The sequence below is a fragment of the Homarus americanus genome, unplaced genomic scaffold, assembly GCF_018991925.1.
Source record: "Homarus americanus isolate GMGI-L3 unplaced genomic scaffold, GMGI_Hamer_2.0 scaffold18864, whole genome shotgun sequence".
NCBI lineage: Eukaryota > Metazoa > Arthropoda > Malacostraca > Decapoda > Nephropidae > Homarus > Homarus americanus.
Window position 1 is genome coordinate 114,819 of NW_024751043.1, and position 14,880 is coordinate 129,698.

Genomic DNA, 14,880 nt, shown 5'->3' on the forward strand with positions numbered 1-14,880 from the left:
CTGTGTCGTGTCATGTGTCGTCTAATGGTGCTGTGTCGTGTCATGTGTCGTCTAGTGGTGCTGTGTCGTGTCATGTGTCGTCTAATGGTGCTGTGTCGTGTGTCATGTGTCGTCTAGTGGTGCTGTGTCGTGTCATGTGTCGTCTAATGGTGCTGTGTCGTGTCATGTGTCGTCTAGTGGTGCTGTGTCGTGTGTCATGTGTCGTCTAATGATGCTGTGTCGTGTCATGTGTCGTCTAATGGTGCTGTGTCGTGTCATGTGTCGTCTAATGGTGCTGTGTCGTCATGTGTCGTCTAATGATGCTGTGTCGTGTCATGTGTCGTCTAATGGTGCTGTGTCGTGTCATGTGTCGTCTAATGGTGCTGTGTCGTGTCATGTGTCCAATGATGCTGTGTCGTGTCATGTGTCGTCTAATGGTGCTGTGTCGTGTCATGTGTCGTCTAATGGTGCTGTGTCGTGTCATGTGTCGTCTAATGGTACTGTGTCGTGTCAGTGTCGTCTAATGGTGCTGTGTCGTCATGTGTCGTCTAATGGTGCTGTGTCAAGTGTCATGTGTCGTCTAATGGTGTTGTGTCGTGTCATGTGTCGTCTAATGGTACTGTGTCGTGTCATGTGTCGTCTAATGGTGCTGTGTCGTGTCATGTGTCGTCTAATGGTGCTGCGTCGTGTCATGTGTCGTCTAATGATGCTGTGTCGTGTCATGTGTCGTCTAATGGTGCTGTGTCGTGTCATGTGTCGTCTAATGGTGCTGTGTCGTGTCATGTGTCGTCTAATGGTGCTGTGTCGTGTCATGTCGTCTAATGGTGCTGTGTCGTGTCATGTGTCGTCTAATGGTGCTGTGTCAAGTGTCATGTGTCGTCTAATGGTGCTGTGTCGTGTCATGTGTCGTCTAATGGTACTGTGTCGTGTCATGTGTCGTCTAATGGTGCTGTGTCGTGTCATGTGTCGTCTAATGGTGCTGCGTCGTGTCATGTGTCGTCTAATGATGCTGTGTCGTGTCATGTGTCGTCTAATGGTGCTGTGTCGTCATGTGTCGTCTAATGGTGCTGTGTCGTCATGTGTCGTCTAATGGTGCTGTGTCGTGTCATGTGTCGTCTAATGGTGTGTCGTCATGTGTCGTCTAATGGTGCTGTGTCATGTCATGTGTCGTCTAATGGTGCTGTGTCGTGTCATGTGTCGTCTAATGGTACGTGTCGTGTCATGTGTCGTCTAATGGTGCTGTGTCGTGTCATGTGTCGTCTAATGATGCTGTGTCAAGTGTCATGTGTGGTCTAATGATGCTGTGTCGTGTGTCATGTGTCGTCTAATGGTGCTGTGTCGTGTGTCATGTGTCGTCTAATGGTGCTGTGTCGTGTCATGTGTCGTCTAATGGTGCTGTGTCGTGTGATATGTCGTCTAATGGTACTATGTCGTGTCATGTGTCGTCTAATGATGCTGTGTCGTGTCATGTGTCATCTAGTGGTGCTGTGTCGTGTGTTATATGTCGTCTAATGGTGCTGTGTCGTGTCATGTGTCGTCTAATGGTGCTGTGTCGTGTGTCGTGTCATGTATAGTCTAATGGTGCTGTGTCAAGTGTCATGTGTCGTCTAGTGGTGGTCTGTGTCATGTGTCATGTTTGTTCTAATGGTGTTCTGTGTCAAGTGTCGTGTGTCATGTGTCGTCTAGTGGTGCTGTGTCAAGTGTCATGTGTCGTCTAGTGGTGGTCTGTGTCATGTGTCATGTTTGTTCTAATGGTGTTCTGTGTCAAGTGTCGTGTGTCATGTGTCGTCTAGTGGTGCTGTGTCAAGTGTCATGTGTCGTCTAGTGGTGGTCTGTGTCATGTGTCATGTTTGTTCTAATGGTGCTGTGTCGTGTGTCATGTGTCGTCTAATGGTGCTGTGTCGTGTCATGTGTCGTCTTATGATGCTGTGTCGTGTGTTATGTGTCGTCTAATGATGCTGTGTCGTGTGTCATGTGTCGTCTAATGATGCTGTGTCGTGTCATGTGTCGTCTAATGGTGCTGTGTCGTGTGTCATGTGTCGTCTAATGGTGCTGTGTCGTGTGTCATGTGTCGTCTAATGGTTCTGTGTCGTGTGTCATGTGTCGTCTAATGATGCTGTGTCGTGTGTCATGTGTCGTCTAATGATGCTGTGTCATGTGTCATGTGTCGTCTAATGATGCTGTGTCAAGGGTCATGTGTCGTCTAATGGTGCTGTGTCGTGTCATGTGTCAATGGTGGTGTGTCATGTCATGTGTCGTCTAATGATGCTGTGTCGTGTGTCATGTGTCGTCTAATGGTGCTGTGTCGTGTCATGTGTCGTCTAATGGTGCTGTGTCGTGTGTCATGTGTCGTCTAATGGTGCTGTGTCGTGTCATGTGTCGTCTAATGGTGCTGTGTCGTGTCGCGTCTAATGGTGCTGTGTCGTGTGTCATGTGTCGTCTAATGATGCTGTGTCGTGTCATGTGTCGTCTAATGGTGCTGTGTCGTCGTCTAATGGTGCTGTGTCGTGTCATGTGTCGTCTAATGGTGCTGTGTCGTGTGTCATGTGTCGTCTAATGGTGCTGTGTCGTGATGCGTCTAATGATGCTGTGTCGTGTCATGTGTCGTCTAATGGTGCTGTGTCGTGTGTCATGTGTGGTCTAATGGTGCTGTGTCGGCGGTGATGTGTGGTCTGGCTGTGTCAAGTGTCGTCGTCTAATGGTGCTGTGTCAAGTGTCATGTGGTCTAATGGTGCTGTGTCAAGTGTCATGTGTCGTCTAATGGTGCTGTGTCAAGTGTGATGTGTGGTCTAATGGTGCTGTGTCAAGTGTCATGTGGTCTAATGGTGCTGTGTCAAGTGTCATATGTGGTCTAATGGTGCTGTGTCAAGTGTCATGTGTCGTCTAATGGTGCTGTGTCGTGTCGTGGTCTAATGGTGCTGTCTCGTGGATGTGTGGTCTATGGTGCGTCAAGTGTCATGTGTCGTCTAATGGTGCTGTGTCAAGTGATGTGTGGTCTAATGGTGCTGTGTCAAGTGTCATGTGTCGTCTAATGGTGCTGTGTCGTGTCATGTGTGGTCTAATGGTGCTGTGTCGTGTGTCATGTGTCGTCTAATGGTGTTGTGTCAAGTGTCATGTGTCGTCTAATGGTGCTGTGTCAAGTGTCATGTGTCGTCTAATGGTGCTGTGTCGTGTGTCATGTGTCGTCTAACTGTCAAGTGTCATGTGTCGTCTAATGGTGCTGTGTCGTGTGTCATGTGTCGTCTAATGGTGCTGTGTCAAGTGTCATGTGTCGTCTAATGGTGCTGTGTCGTGTCATGTGTCGTCTAATGGTGCTGTGTGTGTCATGTGTCGTCTAATGGTGCTGTGTCGTGTGTCATGTGTCGTCGTCTAATGGTGCTGTGTCGTGTGTCATGTGTCGTCTAATGGTGCTGTGTCAAGGTCATGTGTCGTCTAATGGTTCTGTGTTAAGTGTCATGTGTCGTCTAATGGTGCTGTGTCGTGTGTCATGTGTCGTCTAATGGTGCTGTGTCAAGTGTCATGTGTCGTCTAGTAATATTCTGTGTCAAGTGTCGTGTGCTATGTGGTCTAGTGGTGCTGTGTCAAGTGTCATGTGTCGTCTAATGGTGCTGTGTCAAGTGTCATGTGTCGTCTAATGGTGCTGTGTCAAGTGTCATGTGTCGTCTAGTAATATTCTGTGTCAAGTGTCGTGTGCTATGTGGTCTAGTGGTGGCCTTTGTCAAGTGTCGAGTGTATTGCTATCTGTCAAGTGTCATGTGTTGTATCTGTCAGGTTCAGGGAAATGTCGGGTGTTCGAACCCTAGTGAACCCCAACACACATCAGCTAGCAAGTTCTCACAGCGAGTACAAGATTAGTAAACATACACCACGTATTAAATATTACAGTCAAATCAAACTCTTTCGTTATAAGGCTAAACAACACCCGTCTTACACCAATTTTATTTTTAAATCTATTTTATATACAAAAAATAAATATATATTGTTACGACCGTGTCGTATTTTTTCTATTATTTTTATATAACCTTCCCTGTTCCATATTATTCCTGTAATGATGTGTTAAATTTACTATTATATATTCTAGTCACCTTACCCTGTGCTGTTAAGGTTTTAACTGTCATTATTTGTTCAAGCCCATCTTGTTTCTTTATTTAGTATTGTAACCAGCATTCTTTGTTCTCTAACGACCATCTGCATCGTTAAACGACCCACCGGCGGGTCGCGTGGCGGAGCCGACCTTATATAGGACCCACCAACTGACTTGGGTCAGTTCAGTCCTCTTGTCATACAGTCCACATCCTTTGAGTGTCACTTGTCACTTGTTACTTATACTTAATTTATTTGTGTTGTTCCTGTCGCCACCAATGTGGTATATCTATGTGAGTACCTATTTATGTCTCTGTTTGTGTCCATCAGTATTTGCTTAGTTACATTTGTAATTCCAGTGTTTCACGTTAGTTAATTTCAGTGTTAGTTTTTATATGTTTATGCAGTGTTAACGTAATCCAATGCTTTATTATTATTCTTTTGATGTTTCGATGTTGTATCATTTGTGTCTTAAAAGTTTCGATGGTGAATCAATTTGTTGTGACAGCCTACGAGGCTCTTTATTGTGTTAATATTTAATTAAATTCTTAAAGGTTTACTTTATTTATTTTTATTCCCTTTTAATTTACTTCACTTTTTTTGTTTGGTTACGCCTAGAACCTGGATATTTAAGTAAATTAAGAGACGGCGTAACAATATATATTGTTTAGATTATGTTGTTTTAATTAATTTTGTATATAGAGAGATTTATATATCATATCCCTTGATAAAACAACCAGGTTACTGAAGCGAGAACAGAGGAGGTAGCTAGTCTCATACAGACGAAAATATAAGGAAAAAGGAAGGTATTATCTTCCATTTCATCTAAAACGGATTAATTCTAAAATATTGTTAAAAGGAAATTACATAGATTTTTTTTCTTTCTCGGACACTAGAGTCAAAGAGAGAGAGAGAGAGAGAGAGAGAGAGAGAGAGCGCTGGGGCTTTGATCACGTCTGTCCTCGCGCTGTGAGATTCTAGATTAAGTTTATATAAAAGAAATTTATTATATTTGTCAGTGCTATTATCTTGATTTTGTGAGTCGTATATAAATATGTAAATATAGGAATTATATATTAATGTAGAGTCTAAATTAAGCTTGTATTCTAGAGATTTTTTCCATCTTTTAGTACTATTTTCTTGATATTGTCAACCGTATATACATATGTAAATAAAGATTAAAATAATGAATATAGATATTAAATTAATGTCTTATAGCTTATTCTGAGATAATACAGACTGTTTTAGTTGTTTAACAAAGCTTCAAAACTGTAATATATATATATATATATATATATATATATATATATATATATATATATATATATATATATATATATATATATATATATATATATATTATAATTGCTTAATAAATATTAATAACTCGTAAGAACCAATGTGGATCTAATATCGGGTTTCGTGTGATGTCACAATCAATCATCGGCCACGTTGATCTGTTGGCTTATATATACTCGTTATATTGACCCACCCTCTTATGATGTAATAATAATAGTTTGTCAGGTGTTCTGGGTCTACATAAACATAAAAAAATAACCATTGAATATACAGTACCTGTTCAAAGTAATTACAAGTGACTCAAGGTGTGGTGGTGATAGGACTGGGTTAGGTTAGGGGTTAGGTTAGGTTAGGTTAGGTCAGGTCAGGTTAGGAGGGCAGGATGGTTGTCCGCCGCTCGTTTGCTTGTTCGCGGCCCCACTATGGGGGGGTTATGGAGTTGAGAAGGTGTCTGCTGCCTCTTCAGACATCAGACACTAGCCAGCCAGCACCACAGCTGCACTTCCCCCGCTGTTCGATTCCAACTCTGGTCGTGTACTCATCTGAGGTTCCTGGGGCTCGTGGGCTCATTCCCCAGTCCTTGACTATTCGGCTGTCAACTCCGGTCACCTACTCCAGTTACTGCCGCGGCTGCCACGTGATCGCCATCTCCACGCCCTATCCACCGTCCGTGCCCTGACGTCTCTCCTGTGAGGCAAGACATCGCTCACCAACGCCGGCGCGCGAGGAAGCTGCCCTGGACCTTCCCCCTGAGAGCGGATCACTACGTTCCACCGTGCTGGCTGGTTAGGAGTATTCATCTGCAGCCGTAGGAAATACCTGTACTTTGTTGTATTGATTGTTTTGTTTCAAGTAATTGTTTGACTCCAGTGCTGTTTATTTAATATTTGTGTGAGTGGTGTCAGAGTTAAATTATTGTGATTATTTTCGTAGTAAAGAGATGTCAATCTCTAACGGTTATTTGTTACCCTTGAAACCCATGGTTCTTGACTTTCCTTTTATAAGATCCTGATTAGGTTGACAAGGGATTTATATCCCAAAGTCCAGGTTCCACAGGTCGGGTAATTAACGGCAATTATTCTCACCATGGCTACGCTAGTCTCTCAGTTAAATTACAAATGACTCAAAAGTAAACTTAATTTTTATTCTTTAACATGAAGTTTAATTTATTTTCCTTGCCAGATAAATGTAAATATTTTTCTTCTCCAGGTAAACTGCATAACAGCTCCTCGTGGGGCAGACAGACACACACACGCACAGCATCACGCCTCAGGTATGTCCAGGTTATTGTTGTTGTCATTAATTAATGTCGTGTTCTGGGATGCTCCGGGCGAGAACGGGATATGCGACAGAGTGACTTGAGGTGCGTTATCGTGTTTTTATATTCTAACTTTTCGGTGAATTTTATTTTATTTCATTTATTTTATTTTTTTTTAATTTCTGTCGTTTGTTTAATTGTTTTCTTGTGTTTTTCATTGTTGTTTTTATTTTTACCTTTCTCAGTATTCTACTTCTTATATATGTGTGTGTGTGTGTGTGTGTATGCACTCTGCTCACCCCACATGGGGAGGGGGCTAGAAAAGGTGTCCTAAACATAGCTTGCCTAAAAACCCAACCTGACTGGGCAACCGCACCGAGTAAGGTCATCCTTATGCGGTCGAAAACACAATTAAAATCACAGATCCAAACAAAAACAAACTATACAACCTCTTATGGTCGCTGCATGGAATGTCAGGACTCTTCTGGATACTGGCACAAATGAGCGTCCTGAAAGAAGAACTGCCCTTGTTGCAAAAGAGCTGGCTAGGTATAACATCGACATAGCAGCCATTAGTGAGTCCCTGCTCCCAGATGAGGGCCAACTCACAGAACGGGGGTCTGGCTACACCTTCTGGAAGGGTAAGCCGGCTGTGGAGAGAAACCACATTTATGGAGTTGGCTTTGCCATCCGCCAACGCATCCTACACAGACTAACTGAAATCCCTATTGGGATCAACGAGCGCCTCATGACGCCTTGACTCCACTCAAATCACTCACGTTATGCCTTTTTCATCAGTGCATACGCCCCAACACTGGATGCAGAGGATGGCATCAAGGAGGCCTTTTACGCCGACCTCGACAGAATGCTAACCTCTGTCCCCAGAGAAGACAGGGCTGTGCTCTAGGTGACTTCAATGCCAGAGTTGGCAGAGATGCTGACATTTGGCAGGGAACCATAGGGAGAAATGGACTAGGCAACTGTAATCCCAACAGCCTACTCCTCCTCAACAAGTGTGCTGTACACAACCTCACTATCACGAATACCTTGTTTAGGCAGACTGACAAGTTCAAGGGTTCGTAGCAACACCCACGACCCAAACACTGGCATCTCATTAACTACATCATTGTCAGAGAAAGAGATCGCCGAAATGTCCCCATCACCCGTGCCATGCGTGGCTCAGACCACTGTGACAACTGATCATCGACTTGTCAGAGCCAAGCTCTCACTTCTCGTCGCCCCAAAACGGCGAAGGCAGCAAGCCTCCAGAAGAGGTTTTAACACTAAGCGTCTGGAGGATCCAGCAGTAGCACATGCTTTCAGAGAGCAGCTCGAACATGGGCTGATAAACAACCCGACAATAAACAACCCAAATCCCAGCGCCGAATGGGATATTCTCAACATTGTCATGACAAAAACCTGCATGAAGACCCTTGGTTGATCGAAAGAATACACCAGGACTGGTTTGATGAAAATGACCCGGCAATCAATGCACTCATCGATGATAAACGTGCTGCTTTTACTGACTGGCAGAACAACCCTCGGTCTCGGACCAAAGCTGATACCTTCCGCAAGAAGAAAGCCGCAGCCCAGCGGGAACCTCGCAATCTAAAGAATGACCATTTAAAACTAAAGCATGTGAAGCACCGATGTGGATGTCCTGACAACCCAGCAGGTCCCTCAGCATCCAGAGCTGACCCACCTCAGCTATCCTCCATCCCTGGATGAGGTAGCTACCGCCATCAAACAGATGAAAAATAACAAAGCCTCAGGGCCTGATGGAATCCCAGCCGAGGTGTATAAAGCAGGAGGACGTCTGCCACCAGCCGTCTCCACTCTCTCTTGGAAATATATGGGAAAAGGAGGAAATCCCCCAAGCTCTTAAAGATGACTCCATCATCAATATTTATAGGAACAGTGGAGACCTGTCAGACTTTCCCTGAGGCAGAAAACTTCCTCCCAGAATCCCAATGTGGTCTTAGACCATCACTTGGCACCACTGACATGATCTTTGCAGCCCGCCAAGTACAGGAAAAGTGCAGAGAACAGCGTCGTGACCTGTACATGGCTTTCATCGACCTAACCAAGGCTTTCGACTAGGTCAACAGGGAAGCCCTCTGGTGGACCCTCAGCCGATATTGCTGCCCACCAAAATTCATCGCCATTGTGAGGCAACTCCACGGTGGCATGGACGAAAGTGTCCTGTACAACGGCACCCAGTCTGAGTTCTTCCCCATCCAAACAGGGGTTAAACATGGGTGTGTACTGGTACCAACTCTATTTTCCATTTTCTTGGCTCCCTTCCTTACTCCTGCCAGTGTCAATTTAGCCGGCGGGTGACATCGAGTACCGGGTGAAAGGTCTTCAACATAAGACGACTCCAGGCAACAAAGAAGTTGGCAGCTTCCATTACTGAACTCAGTATGCAGACGACCTCACCCTTGTCGCTCACACTGAACGACCTACAGAAGATCCTGAACACCACGGCAGGCGCGTATGCACACTTCGGCCTTGAGGAATGTATGCAAGACTCAGATTCTCTTCAACCTGCCCTGATTCAGAACACCTCCACCATCCATCCAGCTTAACGGTACTACCCTCTCTAATGTTCCATCACTTTCGGTATCTCGGCTCCCACCTGTCCACCACCGCAGACATCGATGAAGAGATCAGATGTGCATCTCAAGCCTTTGGCAGACTCCGAAATTGTGTCGTCAGCTGTAGGAAGCTGAAATTATCTACAAAACTGCATGTATATCGAGCAGTGGTCCTCCCCACCCTGATATATGGCAGTAAGACATGGATCACATATAGGAGGCACCTCAAGGCACCTCAAGGCACTTGAAAACTTTCACTAACGTAGTCTACGTTCCATCCTCCGAGTTCGCTGGGAAGACAAGAGAACAAATGCCAGTATTCTTGCTGACACCAACTGTAGGAGCACCGAAGCTACCATTATCCACGAACAACTACGCTGGACTGGCCATGTTACCCGCATGGACGACAGTGAACGCCAGTGCTAGCTACTTTACAGTCCCCAACGAATAGTAAACGTAACGCCGGTGGGCAACTGAAAGTAAAGGATAGTCTTAAGACAAACTGAAAAAGTGTCAAAAAGACCCCTCACCTGGGAGAGAGATTATTCCACACCGTAACGCTTGGAGGAGCACCACACACGAGAAGGTGTCAATACTTTCGGGTTAGCCGACTGCAACCGAGGACACCCCCCGTGCTCTGGATGCAGCCCTCCACATGTGCAACGAATGAACGACGCTGCGGGTCCCGTATCGGCCTCTTTAGTCACCTAAAACTCACCAAAAGGTGACATCCTCAATAACTCATATCATTGTATCATAGCTGGATGGTCGTCATACTTGATTCGAAAGACAGCAAAGTAGTAATAGTAGTGTGTGTGTGTGTGTGTGTGTGTGTGTTCGGTCGTCTTCACCTGGTGGTTTGGGTTATGGTCAGACTAACGAGATTGTGTTCAGAGTCGTACGATGTTAGCCTCGTTATGGTAGGCATTGTCCACGTGGCCGTACCTGTATCTGTCGAGAGTCTCCCATGTTCTATGTGTGTATACGTAAACCTAACCTAACCCAACCTAACCTAACTCTAACCTATCAAACCCTAACCTAACCTAACCTAACATACAACATAACCCTAACTTCACGCCATCACCTCCACCACCCCCTCACCTACCCCCCTCACACCTTCACCCTTCCCTCACCCCCTCCACACCCCTTCACCTTCTCTCACCCCCTCACACCCCTTCACCCTTCCCTCATCGCCCCTCACACCCCTTCACCCTTCCCTCACCCCCTCACACCCCTTCACCCTTCCCTCACCCCTCACACCCCTTCACCTTCTCACCTCACCCCTTTCCCTTCCCTCACCCCCTCACACCCCTTCACCTCCCTCACCCCCTCACACCCCTTCACCCTTCCCTCACCCCCTCACACCCCTTCACCCTTCCTCACCCCTTCACCCTTCCCTCACCCCCCTCTCACCCCTTCACCCTTCCCTCTCACCCCCCTCACCCCTTCACCCTTCCCTCACCCACCCCTCACACTTCACCCTTCCCTCACCCCCCCCTCACACCCTTCACCTTCCCTCACCCCCCCTCACACCTTCACCTTCCCTCCTCACCCCTCACACCCCTTCACCCTTCCCCCACCCCCCTCCACCCTTCACCCTTCCCTCACCCCCTCCACACCCCTTCACCCTTCCCTCACCCCCCTCACACCCCTTCACCCTTCCTCACCCCCTCACCCCTTCACCTTCCCTCACCCCCCCTCACACCCCCTTCACCCTTCCCTCACCCCCCCTCACACCCCCTTCACCCTTCCCTCACCCTCCCACACCCCTTCACCCTTCCCTCCACCCCCCTCACACCCCTTCACCTTCCTCACCCCCCCTCCACCTTCACCCTTCCCTCACCCCCCTCACCCCTTCACCTTCCCTCACCCCCCTCACACCCCCTTCACCCTTCCCTCACCCCCTCACCCCCTTCACCCTCACCCACCCTCACCCCCCTCACACCCTTCACCCCTTCCCTCACCCCCTCACACCCTTCACCCTTCCTCACCCCCTCACCCCTTCACCCTTCCCTCACCCCCCCTCCCACCCCTTCACCCTTCCCTCACCCCCCTCACACCTTCACCTTCCCTCACCCTCCACACCCTTCACCTTCCCTCACCCCCCTCACACCCCTTCACCCTTCCCTCACCCCCTCACCTCCTTCACCCTTCCCTCACCCCTCACACCCCTTCACCTTCCTCACCCCCCCTCACACCCCTTCACCCTTCCCTCACCCCTCCCACACCCCTTCACCCTTCCCTCACCCCCTCACACCTTCACCCTTCCTCACCCCCTCACCCCTTCACCCTTCCTCACCCCCTCACACCCCTTCACCCTTCCTCACCCCCCCTCACACCCTTCGCCTTCCCTCACCCCCCCCCTCCACACTCCTTCACCCTTCCCTCACCCCCCTCACACCCCTTCGCACTTCCCTCACCCCCCTCACACCCCTTCACCCTTCCCTCACCCCCCCTCCACACCCCCCTTCCCTCACCCCCTCACTTCACCCTTCCCTCACCCCCCCTCACACCCTTCACCCTTCCCTCACCCCCCTCACCCCTTCACCTTCCTCACCCCCTCACCCTTCACCCTTCCTCACCCCCTCACACCCTTCACCCTTCCTCACCCCCTCACCCCTTCACCCTCACCCCCCCTCACCCCTTCACCCTTCCCTCACCCCCTCACTTCACCTTCCCTCACCCCCTCACACCCTTCACCCTTCCTCCCCCTCACACCCCTTCACCTTCCCTCACCCCCCTCCACACCCCTTCACCCTTCCCTCACCCCCCCTCACACCCCTTCACCCTTCCTCACCCCCTCACCCCTTCACCCTTCCCTCACCCCCCTCACACTCCTTCACCCTTCCCTCACCCCTCCACCCCTTCACCCTTCCCTCACCCCCCCTCACACCCCTTCACCCTTCCTCACCCCCTCACACCCCTTCACCCTTCCCTCACCCCCCTCACACCCCTTCACCCTTCCCTCACCCCCCTCCACACCCTTCACCCTTCCTCACTCCCTCACACCCCTTCACCCTTCCCTCACCCCCTCCACACCCCTTCACCCTTCCTCACCCCCCTCACCCCTTCACCCTTCCTCACCCCCTCACCCTTCACCCTTCCCTCACCCCCCCTCACCCCTTCACCTTCCCTCACCCCTCACACACACCCCTTCACCTTCCCTCACCCCCTCACACCCCTTCACCCTTCCCTCACCCCCTCACACCCCTTCACCCTTCCCTCACCCCCTCACACCCCTTCACCCTTCCCTCACCCCCTCACACCCCTTCACCCTTCCCTCACCCCTCACACCCCTTCACCCTTCCTCACCCCCTCACACCCCTTCACCCTTCCCTCACCCCCTCACACCCTTCACCCTTCCTCACCCCCTCACACCTTCACCTTCCCTCACCCCCTCACACCCCTTCACCTTCCCTCACCCCCTCACACCCCTTCACCCTTCCTCACCCCCTCACACCCCTTCACCTTCCCTCACCCCCTCACCTTCACCCTTCCTCCCCCCTTGCCCTCCCTCACCCCTCCATCCCTCCCCACCCTCTCCCCCCTTCTCCCTCTCCTCACCCCTCACCCTTCCCTCACCCCTACCCCTTCACCCTTCCCTCACCCCTCACACCCCTTCACCCTTCCCTCACCCCCCCCTCCACACTCCTTCACCCTTCCTCACCCCCTCACCCTTCACCCTTCCCTCACCCCCTCACACCCCTTCACCCTTCCCTCACCCCCTCACGCCTCTTCACCCTTCCCTCACCCCCACCTCACCCTTCCCTCACCCCCCTCACACCCCTTCACCCTTCCCTCTCACCCCTCACACCCCTTCACCCTTCCTCACCCCCCCTCACACACCCCTTCACCTTCCCTCACCCCCCCTCACACCCCTTCACCCTTCCCTCACCCCACACCCTTCACCTTCCCTCACCCCTCCACCCTTCACCCTTCCCTCACCCCCTCACACCCCTTCACCTTCCCTCACCCCCCTCACACCCCTTCACCCTTCCCTCACCCCCCCTCACACCCCTTCACCCTTCCTCACCCCCCTCACACCCCTTCACCCTTCCTCACCTCCCCTCACACCCCTTCACCCTTCCTCACCCCCTCACACCCCTTCACCCTTCCCTCACCCCCTCACCCCCTTCCCTTCCTCACCCCCCCTCACACCCTTCCCCTCACCCCTCCACCCCTTCACCCTTCCTCACCCCCTCACACCCCTTCACCCTTACTGTGACTGTGTTAAATGGCTACACTTCATCTCTAATGGCAAGATAGCCGACATATCAAGATTGTATCCACTTTTTTGCACTTGGTAACTATATCAGTTCTCATGTACAGAACCAAACACACACTGTGCTTGAATACCTCCCGTAAATGTGAATAACAAAAGTGTGAGGCCAGACCTATTACTCACACGCCTGTACTCACGCAGTTAAGTTACCCTTTATGTATAGAACTAAACAATGAATATATTTGAAATACTGTGTAACTTTCAATGCCATAATATCTTTACCACGGGGATAGTTATACTGACCCTTTGTGAACTCTTCTCTGTAATCCTTTTGCGCTACTGCTCACAGGATGAGTATGGGGTGCACAATAAACTAGGCGCTGTAAGTGGCAAAATTAAATGAATTAGCCCCCTCACCCCCCTCCTCATCCCCCTCATCCCCTTCACCCCTCACCACACCTCACTCTTCCTCCAACCCCTCACACCTTACTAACCCCCACATCATCCCCATCCCCCCCTCACACTCCTTCACACTTCCCTCAAACCTGCCCTCACCCTTCACGCCTCCCTCCTCACACCTCCCTCTCTTCACACCGTTCCTTCACCCTTCACCCCCTCACACCCTCCCCTCACCTCCCCTCACACCCCTCCCACCCCACCCCCCACCCCCCCCCTCCACCCCCTCACACCTCTAGCGACATCTGGGAAGTACTCATCAAGGTCTCTGGTGTGTTTAAACGACCCTTTCCTCTTCTTACCTCATCTTCACCCTTATGTCCACATACCCCAGGGCTATAATCCCTCCTCCCGTCCCCCCGCCCATCCTCCGTGGCTTAAGCCTTTCTGCGCTAAGCCAATGACACGATTGAGATTTACACTTGGGCAGAATTGCATATCATAATTTATTTTTTATTTCGTGTTAAAATTTTTGGTTGATATGATTGATAATTTTATATACGAAGGAATGTATGTATGTATGTATGTATGTATGTATGTATGTATGTATGTATGTATGTATGTATGTATGTATGTATGTATGTATGTATGTATGTATGTATGTATGTATGTATGTATGTATGCAGTGACTTGATGAAATGTATATTGGAAACAAAATACGATATAGTAACTTAAAGCAGTACAGGTAAGGTGATGTGAGCGGTGAGAGAGAGTCAGGCGAAATAATCTGTGGGAAGGAGGCAGATGACGGCTGTGCCTGTAGAAACCTTCCTTTCTTCCTTTCTTCCTTCCTTCCTTTCTTTCCTTCCTTCCTTCCTTCCTTCCTTCTGTCCTTCCTTCCTTTCTTCCTTCCAGTCTTTCTCCCTCCCCCTCCCTCCCTCCCTCAGGATCCGTCCAATAACACACACACACACACACACACACACACACACACACACACACACACACACACACACTCAGCCCCCTACCACCCCCCTCATACACAC

At 49.3% G+C, this 14,880-nt stretch overlaps 2 protein-coding genes across 2 annotated transcripts in view; both read left to right on the top strand.

Moving 5' to 3' along the window:
* The first annotated feature begins 211 nt into the window (after positions 1-211).
* LOC121854527 (keratin-associated protein 16-1-like) lies at positions 212-1,069 on the top strand. The gene has a single exon (XM_042349200.1). It carries the CDS (start codon positions 212-214, stop codon positions 1,067-1,069), a length of 858 nt encoding a protein of 285 aa, XP_042205134.1.
* LOC121854529 (filaggrin-like) overlaps positions 1,069-14,880 on the top strand; it is a 53,496-nt gene continuing 39,684 nt past the window's right edge. The window contains exon 1 of the mRNA XM_042349202.1: positions 1,069-1,186. Within this exon, the coding sequence (XP_042205136.1) occupies positions 1,069-1,186 (118 nt within the window). The remainder of the gene's footprint in view (positions 1,187-14,880) is intronic.

Coding starts and splice junctions, on each gene's coding strand:
- LOC121854527 (XM_042349200.1), top strand. CDS start 212: ATGCTGTGTCGTGTCATGTGTCGTCTAATGGTGCTGTGTCGTGTCATG.